Source organism: Pseudorca crassidens, chromosome 8 (genome assembly GCF_039906515.1).
Source record: "Pseudorca crassidens isolate mPseCra1 chromosome 8, mPseCra1.hap1, whole genome shotgun sequence".
NCBI classification, from domain to species: domain Eukaryota; kingdom Metazoa; phylum Chordata; class Mammalia; order Artiodactyla; family Delphinidae; genus Pseudorca; species Pseudorca crassidens.
Window position 1 is genome coordinate 40802314 of NC_090303.1, and position 23876 is coordinate 40826189.

Consider the following 23876-nt stretch of genomic DNA (forward strand, 5'->3'; position numbering starts at 1 on the left):
GGAGATGATTTGTCAGGGCCCCAATCAACTGGCTCAACTTGCACAAAATTACAAAAAAACAAAACCCCAAAAACACCAAAATTCAGAAGGCAAGATGTACTCAGTAGTTTATTTCTAAACTGTTACTACTATGATTGTTACTACTACTCCTGTAGTAACAGCTCAGAAATTCTGTCATCAGGATATATTATTTTTTAATGATTTCTTATTATTTACTTTTTAAGAGGGGATATATATTTTAGGGAAACTAACCTCATATATTTTATAATAAATGTTCTTATATGTCTTCTGAACAATTGAGTTATACATAAGTAAACAACCAGAAATATTGTTCAAGAAATACAAGGAATGCAGTGATGACAAAAGGAAACTGTTGGAAAATGCTCATTAAAGTTGGATGGAACAGAGAGAAGAGAAGTAAAGGCTACTGATATTTATTTTGAACTTCCAGGCTTGCCATAAACTAGCTTCTTCATTTCTGAAATGGAAGGCCCCGTGATTGATAATTATAACTTTAATTTTTAAAAATATGAAATAAAAACATTTAGAAATATTAAGCTTTACTTCATCACTTTTACTTACGTATCTTTGAACCACCTTAAAAACTAATTCCTAAAAGAATACTGAAATTTTTTAAAGCCAAAAACAGAGAATGTTATTTAAGAATTAATAACTGAATGTACGTTGACTCTTCAGTGGTCTTTCTCTGTTCCATGTTTCCTCTGGATGATAGATTATAGGATTCCTTATCATCTCCCCTCCTGACTGTGTCAAGTATTTTAATTTTAGTTTTATTTTAGTTTAAAGTTAAATATGGTAGTAACTTGATTTATTCTCTATCATTTTATTAGCCAGATATTAGAAATTGGAAGATAAATATTAAATTATAACGCCATAGTAGAAAATCTTGCACACATTTAAAACCAAAGACCATGTATTTTTCATGTTTCTCCTCATTCCTTCTTCTGTAGGCATAGCAAAGATCCTATGAGAAATCAGTTAGAGATATATTCAGGGATTGTTGACTGCAACCATTTCCCAATGTGGCTTCAGGTCACTGGAAGAGAAAAGTATTTTCTTCCCTCTGGAGTCAAGGACCAAGTTACAGATGGCTGATAAAACCCATTATATGTTTTAACAGTGTTTGGTATTGGACTGACTCTTTACAAATCATTCCCATAATTGCTCATAAATAGTTTTCTTCCCTCCTAAAAACTCTGGATATTTCTTAAGCATTACCATCTTTAGTAATTTCCAGCGCAGTGATGATTATGGTTCCATGAATTTTGGCTTTTTGTACCTGCTATTTAACACTCCCAAAGGCCAAGCCTTGGCCCTACTCCATTACTAAGCATCATTTGCTTATGGCCACATTTTCTCCTAAAACATGGCAACTGATTTTTTTCCCTCCTAACTTTGAAACCATTGCTCCAAAAATTTCAAGTGGAGAATCACTCGGGAATTTAAAGGAATGAGCTATTGATCCTTCAGGAAAAATTAACATCTTACCTGTTTCTCTAGAATCCAAATATAATTTTCTTTTTCTCAGTGTGTGATTTGTGGACTAGAAGATCACTTAATCTCTGATATTTAGGTGCTTAAATTATGAAAAGTGACGGTGATGCCTTCCTAATTGATTTTGTTATTATAATAGAGCTCACAGTTTGACTTTGCTTTTTATTGCTTAGCAGATCTCATATGAGTTTTCCTCATTCAGTTCTGGGTTAAAATAGCAAATCTCCCCAAACAGCACTTTGGTCCACTATATCAGTTTTTCTAAGAAATACTTCAGTATGCGCTAAATCTACAGTTACAGTAAGTGGCATTGGCTAGTGATTTGATTTGAGAATTGAGACTATGGTCTGGATTTACTCTTTATGCATTAACACAGGTCAAATGGACAGGGACTGTATTTTAAGTCAGTAATGGAAGGCTGAAGGCTGTCTTAAACCAATCACATCAGTTTTACCCATGACTGATTGATCCCTAGGGGCAGAGCCCTGTAAGCATTTCTCTTACATGAATGGACTCTATAGAGCCTGGAGTTTCATTCATAAAATGGAGATTGAAAGGACACACACACACACACACACACACACACACACACACACACACACACTCTTTACTCTCTGGAATGTCCATTTATACAGAGCTGAAGGGTATAGTGTTCCATCAGCTGCTGCTTTTGCCAGTTGACTGGAAGTAATGATTAATGCTCATTGGTCCTGCCTGCATGTAACCTGACACTATTTATGGCCTTGCAGTGTTCCTAATGTATAGTGAATGAGAAGGCAACATTCTCAAATCAGAAACATAAACAGGAACTGGTGGGTCTGAATTCCATTCAAATATGTCATTTCAGCCACACAGTGTTTGTCTAACTGGGATTTTACAGGCAGGAAAGGGGGAAGGGAGGGATAATCTGCTTGTGAGTTGAACTAGCATGAAAAAAGGGAATTAGAATGGGGAGGGGGGGTGTACTTTTTTAGTGTAGGATTTTTAGTTTCTTTTTAAAGAAAACAACCAGGATGCTTAGGCCCAGAACTGCTTATTGCGAGTGGGTGAGATGAACATACAACTGTTTTCATATGTGCAACTAAGATTTGCAATTAAATGAGACAGTTGAAGGATGCGCGTTTGGATTTCTCCCTCTGTGTGTGTGTTTCATAAACGTGAACAAGAGAGGGAAGATAAATATTTATTTTTTACAAGTATATGTCTGAGTATATATTTTTAGGTTTAGAATATCGTTATAGAATATTTTACACTTAAAGGATCTCTATACTTAAGTGACTTAACTATGTAATAGTTTAAAGGGAGACTTTTTATTTCATAAAATATTTTTACCTAACATAGGCATAACTTAATTGAAATCTTTTCAAGGAATTTTTTTTCAGATTAAATAGATTATGGTTTTTATCATGGTTGTACATGTGTGTAAATTTTCTATTTAATTGCTTCTAATACAGTCTTGAAAATTTTACAAAGATAGCTATTCAAAAACACATGTGAAAAACAAAGCAAGGCGAAACTGAAAGAATGACACGCATATATCATTATGATTTATTTACTATTCTCTTAAGTTTAGAAAAGTATCTTTGAACATTCCATTCTGCTAACCCTTCTTTGCAGTGTGTGGGCCCTCACAGTTCACTGTTTTCATCCACATGTTTTTGTTATTCTTAGCATTAAAAAATAAAACCACCCACTTGGTATGACACTGGAAACATTATACTGAATCCTGGACCTGTTACCTATTTACTACTAATGTCATTTTGAGCATGTTTTGTTACCTCTTTTGTCCTCAGTTTCCTCATTCATGGAAAGGGGAAAATAATTCCTATACCTTTTGTGTTTTTGTGAGGATTAAATATGACTATGTTTGTAAAATTGCTAATACAGTGTTAGGGGTCTAGGCAGTTAGAATAAGGATTTCTGTTGATATGATTTTATCTTAACTTCTAGAGATTTCCTCAGACTGTCGCTAGTTCTTGAATGAGGTGCCACTATTACAATATTTATAAATACACTTCAGTGCTAAAGGATAGGACAAAATAAGAGAGATATTCTTATGTTAAAACAATCATATTGGGGCTTCCCTGGTGGCGCAGTGGTTGAGAGTCCGCCTGCCGATGCAGGGGACACGGGTTCGTGCCCCGGTCCGGGAAGATCTCACATGCCGCGGAGCGGCTGGGCCCGTGAGCCATGGCCGCTGAGCCTGCGCGTCCGGAGCCTGTGCTCCGCAGCGGGAGAGGCCACGGCAGTGAGAGGCCCGCGTACCGCAAAAAAAAAAAAAGAAAGAAAAAACAATCATATTGGGCTTCCCTGGTAGCGCAGTGGTTGAGAGTCCGCCTGCCGATGCAGGGCACACGGGTTCGTGCCCCGGTCCGGGAAGATCCCACATGCCGCGGAGCGGCTGGGCCTGTGAGCCATGGCCGCTGAGCCTGCGCGTCCCGGAGCCTGTTTTCCGCAACGGGAGAGACCACAACAGTGAGAGGCCCGTGTACCGCAAAAAAACAAAACAAAACAAACAAAAAGCAATCATATTGTGCATAGCCAGCAAGATAGTGTACAATTATGCTGTTTCTGACGAAGTGAAAGAGTCGTACTGAACTTACTGCTAGTGTTATTCATGTTTAAAGCAAGGAGACTAAATCATCTGAATATTGAGGTGATCCAAGGAAAAATGAGTGAGAGGACAAAGCAATTCATGATGTATTTGTTTCAAATTGTGTAGGTTCCAGAAAGGGAACAATTCAGTATTGAAGCTCATCATGAAAAATTCCCCCACTTCAGAATTTTTTTTGTGGCCCGCTTTGGCAACTAATGGCATCTTTTCTCATATATATTTTTAAAATTCCATTAATTGTCAGAGTGCAATAATATCTAACAAGTAGTCAAAGTTAAAATTGTGCTTATTTTGTGCAATTGTGTTTCCTATCGTTGCAACTTTATTTTCAACTCTAACTTACTGAAACCTCCACAGGCTTGTAAAACTGTGAGCCAACTAGATCATAATAAGCTAATCCTCTTTGAATGTGGTGGTTATTTGTGTAGGATACTGTCCCCTGCAAAAAAAAAAAAAAAAAAGCCAAAAAGCCCAGATGCTTACAAGAGAAGTTTGTGGTTTCTCAGGTAAAATTCTATGCTGTTGTTTTAGGTTATATAGCCTTTAAGTTTTAAAAGCATCTGAATGCAGATAACTGTGTTACTTTTTTTTTCTTTTTCAAGGTTTTGCAAGCACTATTCTAGGCATACGAAGACTGACATAGTTCTCTTTCTGTCCTCAAAGTCTGTCAACAGTAGATTCAGTACATCTGATCTGTGGCAAAAGAAATATCTCTGCAGATTTTACATTATTTATATTCACAGTTTACTAAAAATCCTAATGACAAAGCTCCCATCTAAGTGTGAATGAAGTAATACCAAATGCATCACTCTCTTAAGATTTCAGCCACCTCCAACTTTTCTGCCTTCTTTACGTGTTTCAGTGACTAAGTTGTTATATTTATATAGAGCTTTTGTGACTGACAACAGATAGATCTTATAAAACTTGACTTAAAGCCTTCACACTTGAATTCAGACATATTAATACTGGGCCTTATTTTTTAGAGTTAATTACTTTCAGGTTTGTTCTATAAATAGCTTGTATGGGTGTAAAAAAAATCCTCATGTTAGCATCCTTTTTAGAACACTTTATAAAATATATTTTCTTGAGTAGTTACACGAAATCTCTTCATGTGGCAAGTAGAAATGCAGAGTAAAAGGATGTTACACTAGTATGTATGTGAAGACCTGTGCATTTAAATACATCTTTATGAAGCTCATTTATTTATGCACTCTGGAAAACCTTTGGATTTTAAACATGAAACTGAATTTGCCAGGAAATGAGAAGAAACAAAAAACTTAAGTTTAAGAAAGACAAAACTTAGGCAAGATCTGTCATAATGCTCTTCTTTCTTGAATGAGATTGATGCGATTAGTTCTTGGTACAGCTCAGTATTTGTTTAGATGATAAATAAATGTCTTTGAAAACTTGTTTAAACTCCTGTGTTTACATTGAAATACGCACACACACACACAGACAAGCACATTTTTCACCAAGTACCTGTTAATTTCAGATGTATGTTGACACACACATTTTGGCCCTGGAGTTTTAATTTCCGCCATCATCATTATACCATAAACAAGTTTAGGTGGACTTGATCTTGTTACATCACCTCCTCAAGGAGTTAGTTAAGTGTGTAATCAATCCATCTCTGCAGTGTACACTCACATGAAAGCAAAATCACATTAAAATACAACATCAAACTTATTTCTATTTTACTGGGATTTCTCATTTACTCTCAGAGATTTGAATGCTTAATTAAGTTATCACACTGATTGTTTCTCCAGGAATTTAACTAGAAGCATCAAATGAAAGAAAGGTGCTTTTTCCCCCCTTATTTAGAGTTTACAATCTGAAGTGTTTTCAGCTTCGTACACTATTTGATAACAAAGAATTTCAACAAATCATAGGGATGTCTCATACAACTGTGGCAAATAGTTTCTCTCTGATCCGGCCTGTTATAGCTCCTAGAAACTTTAGGCAAACCATGACCTGAAGAAGAAACTTCATCCTGTACTATGGGGCAACGCATATGCAAATCAGAAAAGTGCCTAGCAACTTCAAAACTGCACTTTGTGGGCAGACCTTTGGTAAAGCTTCCCAAATCAGTATTATGTTTCCCAATACAGTTTTAAAATGCAAGTCAAGAAACAGCTTTTTAGTTTCATACTTGCTTATCTTAATTTAAAGGAAATTTTAACTGCGTTACTAAAGGTGAAGACTAATCAAATCAGGTAGTTTAGTGTGTTAGTTTACTTCTTCTTAACTTCCGCCACAGTGACTATGACTAGCGCATTAAAATGACAACAGTGCTTTGCTGCTTTGAATTTTTGCAGCATATTAGATCAGCTTTCATCACCATGAACTCATCTGTGACAAATTATAGGCAGTTTAGTTTCTGCAAGCTGATTTGGCCCCATCCTAAGGTCATGCTGAAGAGCTCTTTGATCCATAAGTTTCCAAATAATAAAAAACAATCCTTTACCCTAAATTAAATATACATAATTCAATTTACAGATTGAATTTAAAACTTTTTAGACTAAAGCCATTTAGCATCAAATATCAGGGAGTAATACTGTAAAAAGAAGCTCAAAAGAGGTACCTCCAAATATTTTGAAAATATAATGGAGCTTCTCACTTAAACCTTATAAATTTATAATGAATTTAAAATCAATATATTTTAAATATCATAGGTTAATAGATTTATGAAGAATATTACTGAATAAGTACACGAATAAGCAATGTCAACCATCTCAATAGATACATGATTTAAGAATAGCAAATTAAGTTACAAAAATAATTTTGATATGTAATTATTTCTAGTTTTAAGTACGGTGATTCACACAGTTTAAATACTTGTGAGGTTCACTTAAAAGTAGATTCTGTTAGTAATAAGTACCTTATATTGAATCCTGAGTGTTAGCAGAAAGTGGGCAGAATGTTGCCCATGGCTTACTCCATATGGTCTTCCAAAAACCCTTTGAAGGAAATCACTGTTATTCCCATTTTACAGATGTGGAGGTTGAGAGTTAAGAGGTGTTAAAAAACTAACAAAATGTTATACTCCCATAAAATATCAGAACTGAGATTCAAAACCAGGTCTCTTAGATGACAAGGTGAACGTTTGTAATCACTGCTGACTAATGATCCTAAGATTATAATCATGGATGCATATTAAGACAGTGTAAATATGCTCTCATCTTAACGTTTGTGAACAGGATAAACTGCAGCTTATTATTGTCACTGAATTATGTAAGTTTTATTTCATGGATAAACATAAACGAATACGTATGAAATGCCTCCATTCCCTGCTACAAAACATTTCCCTTTGAAGTCGCCACTTAGCTAGTTTGGATCTGAGTTGAGCATTTAGCAAAAGTTAAAATGTAATGCCAAACTTCATTGGTTGGATTTTTTATTAGATAAGGTAGAAATGAAAGCAGCAGGCAATTTAATTAGCAGTAATTTTTCTGGGCAAGTCATTACTTTGATGAACTTCAGAGCAACGTTTATGGCTCCTAATTAACCATGTTAGTCATTTGATTGAATAATCACTTTGGAAATGTTTCTACAATTTGATTAGAGTCTGACCCACTCGGATGGTCATAAATTAACTGATATCGCTTTAGGATAACATGACTTTCGTTACTTTAGGGGAGTAAACTTCTCTTAGCCATATTTTTTTCAGGCTTCTCTGGACCATACAGAGGGCACCGATTTTAAAGATAGACTGGACTTAAACGATGCTGGCCAAGTGTCTCAATTCCAAGAGCTAGATGTTAATTTTATTTACTCTGGGGTGTAATCAATAGTATTAAGAACTGGCATAATCACAAATATATTCTCATGTATGCATTTTTTTTCTAAATTGCTGTTCAGTGCTTTTTTGTTGAGCCTTTGGAAACGTAATGGAGGCTGCGGCATCAGCCATATTTTATGTCATTAATTTACGATGAATTTTAAATCAGTATATTTTAAATGTCATAGAATAATAAGTAGAATTTATGAATAATATTACAGAGTAAGTACAACAGAAACCAATAAATCAGCTAGTTCAATAGACACGAGTATTAGTGAAATTATCCATCGAATCCTATCTTTGATGTCAAATGTCTAGTTTTCCAGGATTATGATTATTTCATATGATGTTAGGGCACTTTTATAAGCCGACCCTTCAACTTTGAATAGTGGGTTTCTCAGAAACGCTTGCATTTTCTTTCTTCCGCTTTTTCTCCCCCTTTGGGGAGGAAACTACATTTAGTCACACTAAATATATAATAGAGTTTAACCTATACATTTCCTAGCTGCCTCCAGAGCCAGCCAGCTGTTTTTACAGCCACACTCCAGCTGGGCAGCAGTCAGTAAAAGTATTTTGTGGCAGGGTGTCAACATTGGTACAACAAAATGCTTGCCTCTAAGCAGCTGCGGAGCTGATGGCAGAGTCATTAACACTCTCCTTTCCAGGCCCAGCTGCCTGAGGGAACTTACGCCTTGGTAATAAATCAAAATAACATGAAAAATTAATTTGAAGTACCATTGGTTAAAGAGTTGGGATAAAATGCATTGCTAATCATTTGTTAACCCAGAAGATCAACTCCACTGCAACCCTATTGTAAGCACTGATATCAGGAAGCACGGTTTAACCCTGTAGGGTCAGAATTATATACTACATAATACTTTATATAAAGAAGGCACAATGTAATAAAGTGTTTGAAAATGAGTTTTACACTATTTTCGGCTTGTAAGCTATTGATTGCCACATACTTTTCAATATTACTGCTATTAGGGATCGCCATTAAGCTATTTTTGACTAAAACCACATAAGATAAGCTTTTTTCTGTGAAATAATATCTCATATTTTGGTTGATATTTATCACTAGAAAAAATTTTAGAACATCAGGTAGACTTTAAAAATGGAACATTCCAGACCAAGAAAGAATGACGTCTGGGCTAAACAGTGCTCATTATCTATTACAGCATGAAAGTCTATAGATGGATAGTTAAAGAGAGATAAGGGCCTTTGGATTCCCATTCATTTAAATGTTATTACTTGTTCAGAAGTTAAGTACTTACTACAAGTGGTGGAAAGGAAGATATATTCTTATATTAAATAGCACATTTGTCATATATATTTTATACATTTAGTTTTGTACATGTTGTTTTAAAAACTTAAGTAATACATACAGAAGATAGAATCAACTTAATCACATGTGTATATATTCCTGTGGAACCTATATATGTTATATGTAGGGTTGGGCCCAGGTTTTTGGTACCTAAAACTTATAAAATTTGGGGAACCCTCTGAAACAAAAGGAAAAGGAAATGACATATACAAAATTAGGCATAGGATTTCAGTAGGGCTCTTGCAAGTAGAGGGTCTTGAGGTTGAAACTACACTCTCTTCACCATGAATAGACCTCTGGTTATGTGAGTGAACTTCTATATTCAGAGTTAAATAACTAGGGACGATAACAGACTCAGATAACATCTCACCCAACCCTTTGTTTTATATAAACTTAGACACAAAATGGCTTATCTAAAGTCATGTAGCTTTATTAGTAGTAAATGAAGGACTTGAATTTTAATCTTTTGTCTCTTAATCTATATATCTTTCCTTTTCCCCATATCTAAAGCTACTAAACACATTAGATACACAACCATCACTATGACTCAAGTTTAACCATTAACCAAGTTTATTTTCTCAGGGATGAGTTAACTGGGTCACACAGGCAAGGCCTCACTCTTAAGGTAACAATGGTGTTTGCTAAAAAGTTGTTGGATTTCTCTTTTATAGCCTCACTGGATTTGAATCTGACCTGTGGGCTTAACAAAATGAAAAGCCAGTCTTGTTTCTATCTGAAGAAAAAAGAGCAGTCACCTTACTAGGCTGGAGTAATTTTAAGAGATATAACAATTTCGTCTTCTCATAATAATTTCTAGCCAGTGTTCATGAAATAAACTATGAATGAGTCTTTTATTGATCTTTGCTTTGGATGACATCGAGTATACAAAGTTATTCCATACATGTCCTGAAATATTTTTTAAGTCATGACACTGTTTGAGGACACAATCACATTTATGCAGGGTTGCTAGTAAAGCCACCTTTACTTTATGAAGGTTGGTGTGGGTAAAACTTTGAATTCACCTGCCTGTTCAGGAGAATCAGTATCCACCATGGTATGCTTCTCATCCTTAAGTTTCTTGTGTGGGCCCTGCCTGAAATGTTAACTATGTGTTGACAAGTTCCCCTCAAGAGACTCGTGTCAGTTTCTGTTACTTTTCCTTTCTGCACTCTGTCCACTGATAACAGCACATTTTCAGCTCCAGACATCTTTGACCGCTGTTGTTTCCTCTTGCAGAAGTGCCTAGCTGCCACTCCATTTATATGAGGCAAGAAGGCTTCCTGGCTCATCCCAGCAGAACAGAAGTTAAGTTTTCCACTATTGAAATTCTTGTAAATACCTGTCAACATAATTGGACATCCTAAGGATGCTGTCAGATTATCATTATATTACATGGGGAAAATCACTTATGTCCACTAAACCATTATTTTAAAACTTTTCTTTTTAAAGTGAAAGGCAGATTTTTCAGGTCATGATCTCTTATATTTGGTTGTTAACATGAGTCATGTGCATATAAACAGCTGAAAAGTGGACTTCTCTGTTCTTTTTTGCCAGCAACCACCTCCTTTTGAAAGAGAACGTGTGCTTTTATAAGATCACCTTGCCTTACTGCCTTCTACTGAAGTGTATCTTCTAGGAATTTTCAGTTTTGCTTTAGAGACCTAAGCCATTGTTTTGAAATAAAGCACCGTTGATTTAAATACATTCACCTTTAAATATCCTAGATTTTACATTTTGGGACAAGTAATTGTTAAGAATGGACTTTCACAGAAGAGACTTAGAAAAGGAGTTTTCTGTTGTGGATGTGTTATGGTAACCGTGGGGGGAAAGTTTTGTTCTAATGGGCATGATACCTGCAAAGTAATGAATGAAAATGATTTTATCTGGATAGACTCCCCTTTAAAGTATTTCCGGAATTATGTGCATGGTCCTTGATGTCAATACTATGTATCTTCAGTGAATGACTTAGATCCATCCTTCTAGGTTGAGTCCAGCATTGGTTGTTTTGTTTAAATAACATTAATAGAAGTAAATCCCCATGTTTAAAGGATAGTATTATGAGATGGTAAATCCAGAAAATATGAGGCCAAAAATTTTGCACAAATGCAATATAATTATTGTTGCTATTTTTAATATTATGTACCTACCACAGAGACCAATACTTTTGAGAAATAAAACTGTGACTAAGCTGTGGGAAATTTCTTCCTGGTGATGAAAGATAACAGCAATTAAATGAAGGTCCCACAGTCAAGGATATTTGGGGGAGAAAATGATTGTGAAAAGCTGTCAATTTATTTTGCATTTTTCCTGTGGACTTAGTTATGTTACAGCAAAAAAGGAAAGTTTTTTTTAACTGCCTTGGCTATTGAAGATGAAAACATGAGAAAGTTAACCTAGCTAAATATTTCTGCAAAGAAGTAAGGGGGTAAACCGTACCTGTTTCAGCTCCTCACGGTCATAATGCAAGGTACATGGCAGTAATTCACTCTGATTTCCCTCTCATCTCGTTGAATAACAAAACTTGGAAGAAAATGGAAAAGGAAACGATACGTTGTACATCCCAGGTTTGCCAGTGTTTACGTAAGCTCTATGCTTTGGTTAGTAATAATATAAATTGCTAACTCTCATGTATTACCATGTGCTAGGCAGTGTTCTAAGGCTGCATATATTAAATCATGTAATCCTCACAACAACCCTATAAGGTAGATGCTTTGTTATCATTCCCATTTTATAGATGAGGAGACTGAGGCACAGAGGTTAAATAATGTGTCCAAGGTCACGGAGTGGAAAAGTAGAAGAGTCCTTTTCTACCTCCGTTTTTGCGTTAATGGTTATATTTTGATTTATTTGTGAGTGTTATTTCTGTCATGAGTAAATGTATTTCATTTCCCCCCACAGGCTGCATGTTTGAAAAGGGCCCCAGGCAGTTTTATGATGACACCTGTGTTGTCCCAGAGAAATTCGATGGTAGGTTTTTCATTGTGTATCAAGTTTTGATTTCTGTAAGAGGACGAGGAGAGATCACCTTCGCCTCTCCTGAAAGCAGTCAACATCGCTACTTAACGATCTTTATGCCCGTCACTTACGATGCACTCAAGTCTCGCTGAACTTTGCCTCTTATAAATTCCCTTTCCTTTGCCCATTAAGAAGCTTTTTCCTTTGTCCTATGAGAGATCCCATTTTTAGAGTTAGACAGAGTGTCATTCTTGCTGGGCTTTATGTAGAATAAGGGGGCCCTTTCCATTGCCCGGCTGAGGACATGCAGCTTGTTGCTTGAGATTTACTGAGAGCTGATCCCGTAATTAACAAAGCAGAGGAGAAAGCGTGCTACCGTGGATGCATGGATGACTAATGCAGGCTCTTGCCTTTTATTGTTCACGAAAACATGCATTATGGAACACAGGAACAATACAGCTGCCCATTTAGTTAGTGATTGTGAGTCCTCCTTTTTTGTTTTTCCCCTGGGAAGATGTTCATTACTAATGTGACATTACTTTGTAATTGCTTCAGATGGAGTTAAGAAAGCATCACTTTTTGTTTGTTTGTTTGTTTTTGCCGTACGCGGGCCTCTCACTGTTGTGGCCTCTCCCGTTGCGGAGCACAGGCTCCGGACACGCAGGCTCAGCGGCCATGGCTCACGGGCCCAGCCGCTCCACGGCATGTGGGATCTTTCCGGACCGGGGCCCGAACCCGTGTCCCCTGCATCGGCAGGTGGACTCTCAACCACTGCGCCACCAGGGAAGCCCTGCATCACTCTTTTAATATCACTTGCTGTGGCAATGAAAATGAAAATATCACCCCGCACACACACGTTAGAAAGGGGTGTCAAGTTAGAATCTTCTTTTCTTGACAAAGGTGGCAGCAGTCAGCGTCTACACAGAGGCTTCGGTAAAAAGTGAACAGTTGATTGACTTAGTGGTTCTTCAGAGCGGTCTACATATTTCCTGCTTTGATTGTTTAACAGGAAACAAGCAGGGGCCCTCTGATTAGCTGATTGCACAAACTTTAGGGATCATGGCTGTAATGGCCTGGTAGCTCTCAGGAGTTTTTAATTGTCATTATTTAAACAGCAAAGTGTATGTGCAGATTGCTTCGCAGTTTCTAATTAGTTGCTTGAAGTCTACTGTGTTCCCCAGGCTTTCGCTACACGTAGACGCTGCAGAAGGGGTGATATAAGTCTTGGGAAGATCTGTTTCCTTAGCCTCCCTTTACATCGCTAAATTCATGCCAAGGTCACAGGGTTAAACTCCAATAGGGATCACTTTTTCAGCCTTACTCTATACTAGATGTTACTTTTAACCTTTGAGTTTCAGAGGTGTGATCTGTGTTATTTTCTTTGGCATCATTCGCAGAGCATCGACATCCTTAAAGTCCAGCTTTTTCTCTTGAGATACAGCATAAAGTCTACTTTTTGGCATGACCTTCATCAGTTTATTTCATGCTTAGTGAGCTTAACATTTTAAGAAATCGCGATAATTAGTATGGGCACGTAAGGAAGGAAAATAGCTCAAAACTGTAGACAGGATTATGATATAATCTAACAGGGCAAAGTCTAAGTCACTTACATGTTTGGGGAAGCTAACTGTCTTGATTATATTTTCCCTTTGGGTTTGAAATACTCCTCAATTTTATACTAAGAAAATATTTTTGGGAAGATAGTATTGGGCTTACATTTTATAAGGAATAGAGACCAAGAAGAAAGAACGAAGGGTTATTTTTTCATTGTACAAGGCCAGTATGGTCAGTCACATTTATAGGCAGAAGCAATCTAAAGGTTAGAAAATCTGAATCTGACAGTGTTTCACTCTGTCTGCATAATTGCTCAGTTGCCCCCATGAAAATTTCTAAATCTCAGAAGGAAAAACGGAGATAAATAAACCTGTCATTGAAATCAGTATGAAGACACTTCTATATTTTATAGCTTAGACCAAAACAACACAATGATTTTTAGCAGCTGTTGAGTGAATAATTTTATTTTGGTTTAGGTTTTTCTTTTGCGGTACGCGGGCCTCTCACTGTTGTGGCCTCTCCCGTCGCGGAGCACAGGCACAGGCTCCGGACGTACAGGCTCAGCGGCCATGGCTCACGGGCCCAGCCGCTCTGCGGCATGTGGGATCCTCCCGGACCGGGGATGAACCCGTGTCCCCTGCATCGGCAGGCGGACTCTCAACCACTGCGCCACCAGGGAAGCCCTGGTTTAGGTTTTTTAAGTGTTCTTTCTGTAATTATTTTAAGAGGTGTATTTCTGTCTCTTGACCAAAGGAAACTTTTAAAAAGCTCGTGATTTGGTCTGGTTTATAATTCACACTTAATGTCAGAAGATCGGCTCGAATGTATTCTGTCTGAATTGTTTCTTTAGTGCAGGAGAGAAATTCATGCATTAATAGTGATATGCTTGTAGGGCCCTAGACATTCAATCCCCAATGTGACTAATTCCACATATTTTTGAGACAATTTGCTGGAGATAGAAGTAAATAATCAGTAGTCATGAAACTGAGTTGTGTTTTTCTTTTTTGGTTTGTTTGTTTTTTGGTAAAATCAAAATATCTGGCCAGATATTCCAAAGAATTGGAAACTAACACCTTTGCTGCTGTAATCTATTTAATAGTCTTTTACACTTTGTATGAATAACAAATAAATGTAGCACAAACAAACCTTTCTTGTTTAAAAATATAGATAACAGAAAACTCTGGTGTATTCTTTTTTGTGTGTGTATAAACATTATAAAATTGGACTTTTAGAAAAAGAATAGCAAGCTAAACTCAAATAAGTGCAATACAAACAAGAGACAAGGAAAAATGAGAGAATTTTCATTTGCTGCCAGTTGAGAAAGCAGAGTGCCAGTGAAGGTGGAAGAAAGATGGTATACCAGTAATCCAGTATGCCCTGAATTACCCATGACGTTGTCCTAGTTTTTGCTTAACTCACAGAGTCTAAGATGCTATTAACTTTGCTTTGAAGTATTTGCATTAAAATTTTCACTAGTTTGTCATGTGCAGGTCAATGAGGTATTTACAAATTGCAGAATTTAATTTGCGCAAATAAAATGCACAGAGCTTAAAATTGATTACTCCCTCTGCATTGTTACTTAGAACAGTAAGTAATAGCATTAACAATGAAGGCAAGAAGTATGATCGGATACTACAGTTTTTAAAATAGTATCTAAAGAAAAAAAAGTTATACAGCATTTTTATAAGTAAATGACCTCCATGGATTTATTCTGGCCTTTGTGCGTTTATAGTGACCTCTATATATACAGTTGCGTGTAAGTTTGTAGATTCCTGGGTTATATTCACCCTTTTACCTATTTTAAATCCCTATTTAATGGTAACAGTATATTTCATAGAAACCCTTAAGTTGGTTGTGCTGTAACCATTTCAGTGATTGATTTAATATAAATTTTATGTAAATATCATGGCTAATCATAGAAACTTAAAATGTTTTTAATTTAGGAGATATAAAGCAAGAGCCAGGAATGTATCGGGAAGGACCCACGTACCAGCGGCGGGGATCACTTCAGCTCTGGCAGTTTTTGGTAGCACTTCTGGACGACCCTTCCAATTCCCATTTCATTGCCTGGACTGGGAGAGGCATGGAATTTAAATTGATTGAGCCTGAAGAGGTGAGTTTAGTAGATTCTAGTTAGGAAGATCAGATGTGTTCTGATATAAGGAAACATAGACTTGATTAATATGCCAAAGAAGTATTTTTTAATTTTAAAACTATAGGGAAACATTGTGAATTAAAAGGTGGGCCAAAAAAAAAAAAGCAGGAATGTATTTAAAATAAGACATGAATATGTTGCAGGCTTTTTCCAGTTGCATACCATCCTACAGGAATTGAAGGAAATCAACCGGATTGTTAGCATAATCCTTTATTCAAGAGAGCAGGGCTTGGGAAGTCTTTAAAGGTGCATCTAAGTTGGGCACGTTTGATGGTCTTTGAGGAAGAGAGATGTCTATCAAAGTTCAACTAGTTTTGGGTATGGAGGAATTGTTCTTGAGAATTAGCAGTTATTATTTGGACAGTCTTGATTTTTGTCAAGAGGGTTAGAGAGGAACATTTAGAGAACAAAGTCATGTGTAAGAGGGTGTAGGGGAGACGTAGCTGTGGGCAGTAAAGGCACACAAGGGCCACAGTGGGAAATTCTTACTCCTTAAGTGTTTCTTAGGAGACACAGACCTGTACAACCATTGTTTCCCTTTGATTATTGGTGACATCTGTTTTGAATCAGCTGGGCTGTGTACGTTCCTTTGGAAGGTAGGAATAAAGTTTAAAATGTCACCATACCTAAGAAGGCTCTGGATAGAGAGAATACAGTAAATGGAACACCTTTCATTCTGTTCAGCTGTCTTACTTCCTCAAACCCTCCCCCATGCACATACCAATGGAGTGTTTTCCTGAAAAACCTCTCAGTTCAATTTTTATTCTGCCCAGGACTAACTTTAGGCTTAAGCCTACTATTTTTTTTTTTTTTTTTTTTTCTTTTTTTGGTTGCGGCCCATGGGATCTGAGTCATGCAGGATCTTTTCATTACGGGGCGGTCTCTTCGTTGCCGTGCTCGGGTTTCTCTCTAGTTGTGGCATGCAGGATTTCTCTTTCTCGTTGAGGTGCGTGAGCTCAATAGTTGTGGCACACGGGCTTAGCTGCCCCACAGCATGTGGGATCTTAGTTCCCCAACCAGGGATCAAACCCGTGTCCCCTTCATTGGCAGGCAGATTCCTTACCACTGGACCACCGGGGAAGTCCCAAGCCTACTATTATTATTACAACATAACCTACCGAATAGCATTTTGGATCTCAAAAGAAAGGTGACTTTTATACGAAATGTTTGTGTCTTATCAAAGATGCTTTTTCTGCTGCTGTTAAAATTGACTTCAGTTTACATTAGCTGAGAAAGCAATGGAAGACTTTTAGCTAACATGCCTATGACTGATCATATTGGCTATAGGATCTAAACACCTCAGAAAAGTCGAAAAATTCAGAGAGAGATATCCAGCTATTTTTTAATTCAAAGTGATTAGTTTCACGTAGACTAGACATCTACAACCTAGACTAGGCTAATGGGCCTATACATCTTGCATTTTCTGCTCTATGAGACCATGTATTTAATCATAATCAGATAACGTGTCCTAATTTGATTTCCAGAAGATAAGGTGACATTACTTATTAAGATTTAAGAGATTATCCGATTCGAGTATGTATTAAATAAAGTATGAAATCAGAGGAGATGGTTAGTACAATTAAGTGTACTCCGGGTTACGTCAATACCCTGGTAGCATTTGAGGGCTCAAGTTAAATCAGAAATTCAATTGAGTATAGGCTAAATGTTTGGGTGTTTGAATTTTGTACTGCATCTAAAACTTAATTTGGCTGTCAAAAGAAATTCATTTTTTATGTAGGTGTACTTAAATGATATAAGTGAAAAAACCACAAAAATGTGAAGCACTAAAAATTGAGACTAGAAACACTTAACGTAAAGTAATTTGAAAGCCCTTTAACATGATGGGAATGTGTGCTCTTCACCTCGTGAAAGATGTTAATAATCTCTGCAAGAGTTGCTTCATGCTAGAACTGAGGACATTCAACAGGGATTTATATCAATTACTTCCGTCCATCTGTGGTTAAAATAAGTGAGCAGAAACAGAATTTTTATTTTTGCCATCTATCTGTTAAGATGGGGGAAATGACTGAATTATGTCTGTGATTATTGATCCACTCAGAAGTGTAAAAATACTTAGGCACACGTGATTAAGTTCTTTATATAGCAATTGTTGATTTTTAAGCTGATCATGTTTGAACAAGTAGAATAGGAGACTTGACCAGGGGACCATTAAGTTACATCAAATTGTGAATTTCTGTGATTTTTTTTTTTTTAAATGCCGGGAAGGAATACAATTATTTCTGTTCCATACAACAAACCAACATTTAGACACCTTTTCTGTATCAGACTCAGAAAGTAAAAAAGGACAGGGGAATTCAGAGTCAGCCTAACTCCCTGGCAATTGTGCAATAAGCGCTCAATGTCTCCTAAGGCCCTTTGTTCAAAATGAAACATTCCATTTCTGATTGCTGCATTGCTCACTGCTACAATTGCTTCCATCAGGCAATGACTGTGCTGCTTATGTTTAAATTTCTTCTTTGGAAAATGTTTGCGAAATTTCTTTAGTCTCTGTGGCCCACGGTCACCCTCTTCTTTCAACTACACAGCAGTTAATTGAGGGTCTGTGACAGCACAGCTCATGAAAGGTGGCTCTGAAGCCATCCTTGTTGGAATTACTCATGAGTTCCGCTTTTTGTATTTCCTCTTGCAGTTTCAAATGATACTGAGTGAGACTGCAGTCTTGTGGCTGATTATATGCTCAGTGTGTTTGGATAACTTTTAGCAAGCACGTAATCTTTAACATCTCTTTTTGAGATATTCGAGATAATGACATGTTATTTTTTAATTAATCATGGGTTCTGGGGAATTGTTCCAGGGAACAGTTATTGACATAGTGAAGCATCTGTAGGAGGCAGAGTAGAAGTCTTCTGCTAATATGCAAGCTTGTTGAGCTGGAAGAGTTATCGAGAAGTCTGATAGCCAGGCCCTGATTGTGGTTTCTAGGTTTACTGTTGCATATTCAAGCGTGATTTTAAAAATAAATTGAATAATAATTGAACGATTGCATTTTCCTGTTTAATTCATTTGGTGATAAGGATAAATGCTAGAGTGCTATAGAGATCTTTTCACTCTCCTCATTAACATCCAAAGTTTTCTTTTGAAAGAGTATTAAAAGGAATTTACTGGAAGTATTGCCATCATCGTACCCACTCCATGTTGAAAATGGTACCTTGGCGCTTTTTTTTTAACATCTTTATTGTAGTATAATTGTTTTACAATGGTGTGTCAGTTTCTGCTTATGACAAAGTGAATCAGCCATATGTATACATATATCCCCATATCTCCTCCCTCTTGCGTCTCCCTCCCACCCTCCCTATCCCACCCCTCTAGGTGGTCACAAAGCACCGAGCTGATCTCCCTGTGCTATGCAGCTGCTTCCCACTAGCTATCTGTTTTACATTTGGTACCTTGGCTTTTAGTGGCGCCGGATATAGTGGTGATTGATGGGGTCATATGTGAGGGCTGAGTGGACTTTCTTAGTTGTTGGATGGTCTAACCTATCCTGGAAATTATTTATGTTATCTGTTCATTGTAAGTTGCAATCTTTTAAAAAATTTTTATCATGATAGGAACACAACATGGGATCTATCTTCTTATCAAATTTTTATGCATTCAATCCAGTATCATTATAGGAACAGTGCTGTACAACAGATTTCTGTATCTTATTCCTTCATCTTGCACAACTTGTCTGCATCTCTCAGGCATATGAGTATCCATTTCCCTCAACTTTATAATGAATGTGATATTGAAACAGCTCTAAGAATAAATTTGGGGGCTTCCCTGTTGGCGCAGTGGTTGGGAGTCCGCCTGCCGATGCAGAGGACACGGGTTCATGCCCCGGTCCAGGAGGATCCCACATGCTGTGGAGCGGTTGGGCCCCTGAGCCATGGCCGCTGAGCCTGCACGTCCAGAGCCTGTGCTCTGCAACGGGAGAGACCACAACAGTGAGAGGCGCGCGTACCGCAAAAAAAAGAAAAAAGAAGAATAAATTTGATTGTTTTAAAATGTCTACTGATACCCACGGTGCTGAGAATTAACTGGCATCATAAAAGTCAAACTCTGCTTATGGTATTAAAAAAACATCTTTCTCTCCCCAAAGACTTCCACTGTGTTGTCTTGAAGTTTGTTGTAGGTATTTTACTTTCTAGGTGCCTCCTGGTGAGCCTCTAGAAAAGTATCATTTACAAATGCATAAGTGTTCAGAAATTGTTGTTCAATTTCAGGAGATACTAATAATTTATTTTCACATCCCCTTCAGGTTCGCAGGCTGTTCAGTTGTCATGTCTATTAAAGATTCACTGATGTCCATTGTTAGCTTTTTAAAAGACATTTTATTTAGAAATTATTGCTTTCACTTCTTATTGCCATCAGCCCATTTTGCTATTGCTTAGAACATTTACATTAAAACGAAGTTTATCTTTGGAACTTTAAGATGTACCTGTCACAGTGACTCCGTTTTGATATATAGTCACGTCCCTGTGACGTTACATCTCTCTGCTCTTAAAAAATTATACTGATATATGTGACTAAATTACATTGTATCTTCATTCAGGAAGTAGAAATTAGTGAGAGAGAAAATAGCAAGGATCAGTGTTTTTAAAAGAGAAAAAAAAAACTCTGGAGAAAGGTTATTGCTAATGAAGTAGAGAGAGACAGAATGATCTCTTTGCAAAGCATTCTGTTTTAGTATATTACACGTAGCAACAACTTGGAATTCTGTGAACATGAAGGAAAACTCTAACCCTATTTAAAAATGGTGTCTCAGGGTTACCTAGGTATGCATGGCAGCTGCAATTTCTGCTCAGATGAAGCACAAGTGGAAATTAATGCGAAAGTGACTTTAGCTGGGGTCATAGAAGCAGGCCACCCTGTTCTGGATAATGCTGCATGTAGCCAGGGTAGTGGTGAGGTAGGGGATGCAGATATGTTGAGGAAGGAGGTTTTGCTGAAGCTCTGTTGAAGCTCGGAGATTGTTCACTAAACAACAAAAGTAGATATTCTGCTTTAGAGATTTTTGTCTGTGGACTCATATACACGGTGACCTTCGTATTTTTAGCATCTGATTACTGTTTAAATGAACGCTTAATTCCCCAGTGTAGTATTGGCTACAATTTTATCCTGATGCTGCTTCAGGCAATAAAAAGTATTTGCAGTTCAGCTTACTAAATGGTATACTGTTTCCTCTGCTGTACACACTGTGCCACTTGTTCACTCTTTTATTCAGCGTCATGCAGGATATCTATTTTCCTTTGGTTTATCATAACCTCAAAAACACCTTTACAAAGAGATCACGAAGCCACTCTTGATCTATAGATTTTATCTGAAAAGAAAAAATAAGAAGGAAAAAACAGGGAACCTCAGAATGCGAAGCATGCCTCGGCTCCAGGGTGATCACTGAAGGCCTGGTTTAAAAAGCAAACCAGGACGCAGGATATGCAGATCACGATAGCTTTTGTGTCTTTACTTATGTTTTTGATTTGAATGTGTTTTAGAGCGTTTGGAAGTAATTAATGAATTAACTAATTTTTATGAGATATGTTGATAAGTTTTTACTTAACACTACAATGTAATTTTGTTTTGGTGGCAGGTGGCCCGGCGTTGGGGCATTCAGAAAAACAGGCCAGCTATGAACTATGATAAACTTAGCCGTTCACTCCGCTATTATTATGAGAAAGGAATCATGCAAAAGGTGAGCAGCTAATACAGCATTAAAATTCATTGAAATGTTGCACATTCATCTGCATGTCATACTTTAAAGCCACATATCATTACACTGCTGAAGCAAGGTTTTCGCCCACTTTAACATATGCTTAGCTGTTTGTTTTGCTATTACAAGCCTTTCTGTTTATAAATGCATGGGCATTATAGACAAATGTGTAATAATATCATATACAAAGTAGTAGACTTTCTGGAAGTCCCCACTTTCCTGTGTTTGGTAGAAAAAATGTTGTTTTCGTACGAATATGGCAAGCATATATCCCCAGAAGTCATTGATATTTTGCTACATTCTCCACAAGTATATAATTTTGAATACTAACTGAATTGTTGCCTTTTCCCTCTTGTTCTGGTTCTTAAAACATTCAGAACACTGCTTGTTCTCATTCTGAAAAACATTTTTTCGTGGCTGATTTCATTACTTGACAGCTTAACATCTTAAACCGTTGATTAAAAATAAGTATTTGATCTTATTTCATTGGTATAATGAAGTTAAATTTATTTTATTTCAAATGAGTGTCTCTTAATATTTCCAGGTAGCTTTTTTAAAAGGTGTGAGATAAAACAAATGAATTACACCTAGAACAAAATATAAAATTTTTGAAGAAGGTAATGAATAAATAAAGATAAAACATTTGGGTATTTGTTATTGTTACATCCTTCAGCCTTGCATGCATATTCGATCTAATAGTCTTGACTGTGAACAACGTTTAGGATTTATTCATCGTGAATATTACATTATAGTTTTATTATGCATCCTTTGTTCATTTGGGGGGACACAGACGTATATCACAGATTGTGGCATAGTTTTATGTCACCATGGTTCTGCCAAGAAAAACTAGACCAGTTGATCCATGAAACTTACTAGACGACAGGGAAACAGCATCATTGAGTTTTCTAGACCAAAGGGAATCTGTGCTCTGGAGCTGGCCAGCCTGGAAGTTAGAACTTGAAAGATCCTTAAAAGATAAGGCTGAATTAGATTCTTAATTGCTTCCTATTTCCCTGAATCTCTCCTTCAAAATGTAAAACCAGTTACTATCTGCTCTGTCTTCTCCATCTCAACCCTGGAGTCCTTTTTAATTCCTCCCTTCCTCTCATCCACCACTCCCATTTGCAGCCAACCCCTTTCACATACATCCCATTCTTTTCGTTTTCATCACCATCTTCCTAATTGGGCACATCAAGTGGGCTGGCACAGTAGGTGCTCTGCAGGTCCCCTGGGCAGTGTTACACAAAAGGCAGTCATGACTTTGGTTTGCATGCTACCTTCTCATTAGATCACCTTTTTTGAACAGATTCTTCTGCTACTAAGCAGTGGTATTCTTACCCCGTGAAGCTGCTGTGATTATTAAATGAAATTATGTGCTTGAGACACTTGCATTGTACCTGGCGCAAAAGTCTTCAACAAATGGTAGCTGTGAATGCATCTCACACCCTGAATCCAAGGCATATCTAGCTTGTGTGTCTTGACCAGTAAGTCCCTTACTAAATGGAGCAGTCACAGAGAGCTAAAAAGTATCGTAAAATGTCCAATCATACCTCAGGTTTTAGACACAGTATTTGAGGGGGTATCTTCAGGATGACATGTCTGGTCTTAAATATTCTCAAAGGGGTTCAAACTTATGCTTATTACTGATACCACCACTTCCATGTTCCTATTTATTTATACAGTTATCACATATCCTATTTATTTACCTCTTACTTTAATAAATTAATAAGGCAAGATGCTATCAAATAGTCAAATGACAGCATAGATGTTGAAAAAACAAAGAAAAAATGTTGTGGCTCCTCACGTTTTTTCTATTAGGCTGTAATTGCCAAAGGAAACTATTAGCAACTATTTATTTGTCAGCTAATATAGGAGAGCAAAATGTTGTACATCACAGGCCTTTTGGGGTATTGCATATGATATAAGGAAAACCAGGTCGTTTAAAGGTGGAAAATGCAAAAGTTGAAGTCTGCTTGTAACTAGCACAACAATCAAGACTTTGGACAATTTTTACAGACGTACATATACTTATTCTTCCTTCCACGTGTTGAGCCGTTCTACTTGCCACTTTCTGACACACCTGTGACTCTCATTGCTTCACTCTTTTTAGAATGTCCTGCCATCTTATCTTTACCTGTTAACATAATGGTTAAGTAAGTTCTAGTATAGTCATTCAGGGGAAAATGATGCAGTCCTTTAAAAAAAGAAAACTCTGATGTAGAATTATATATTTTAATGTATGGGGAAAGTGTTTATCTGACCACGCTTGTTCAT

General features: G+C 37.0%; 1 protein-coding gene across 12 annotated transcripts in view; it reads left to right on the forward strand.

Annotated features, from left to right (window-relative positions):
- Positions 1-23876, forward strand: part of ETV1 (ETS variant transcription factor 1) — a 96800-nt gene that overhangs the window by 67520 nt on the left and 5404 nt on the right. For 11 of the 12 annotated variants that reach the window (XM_067746255.1, XM_067746252.1, XM_067746250.1 and 8 more), the window contains 4 exons: positions 10468-10534; positions 12128-12198; positions 15684-15853; positions 21483-21584. In XM_067746255.1, the coding sequence (XP_067602356.1) occupies positions 10468-10534; positions 12128-12198; positions 15684-15853; positions 21483-21584 (410 nt within the window). The remainder of the gene's footprint in view (positions 1-10467; positions 10535-12127; positions 12199-15683; positions 15854-21482; positions 21585-23876) is intronic. The other variant, XM_067746258.1, reaches the window with a different exon arrangement.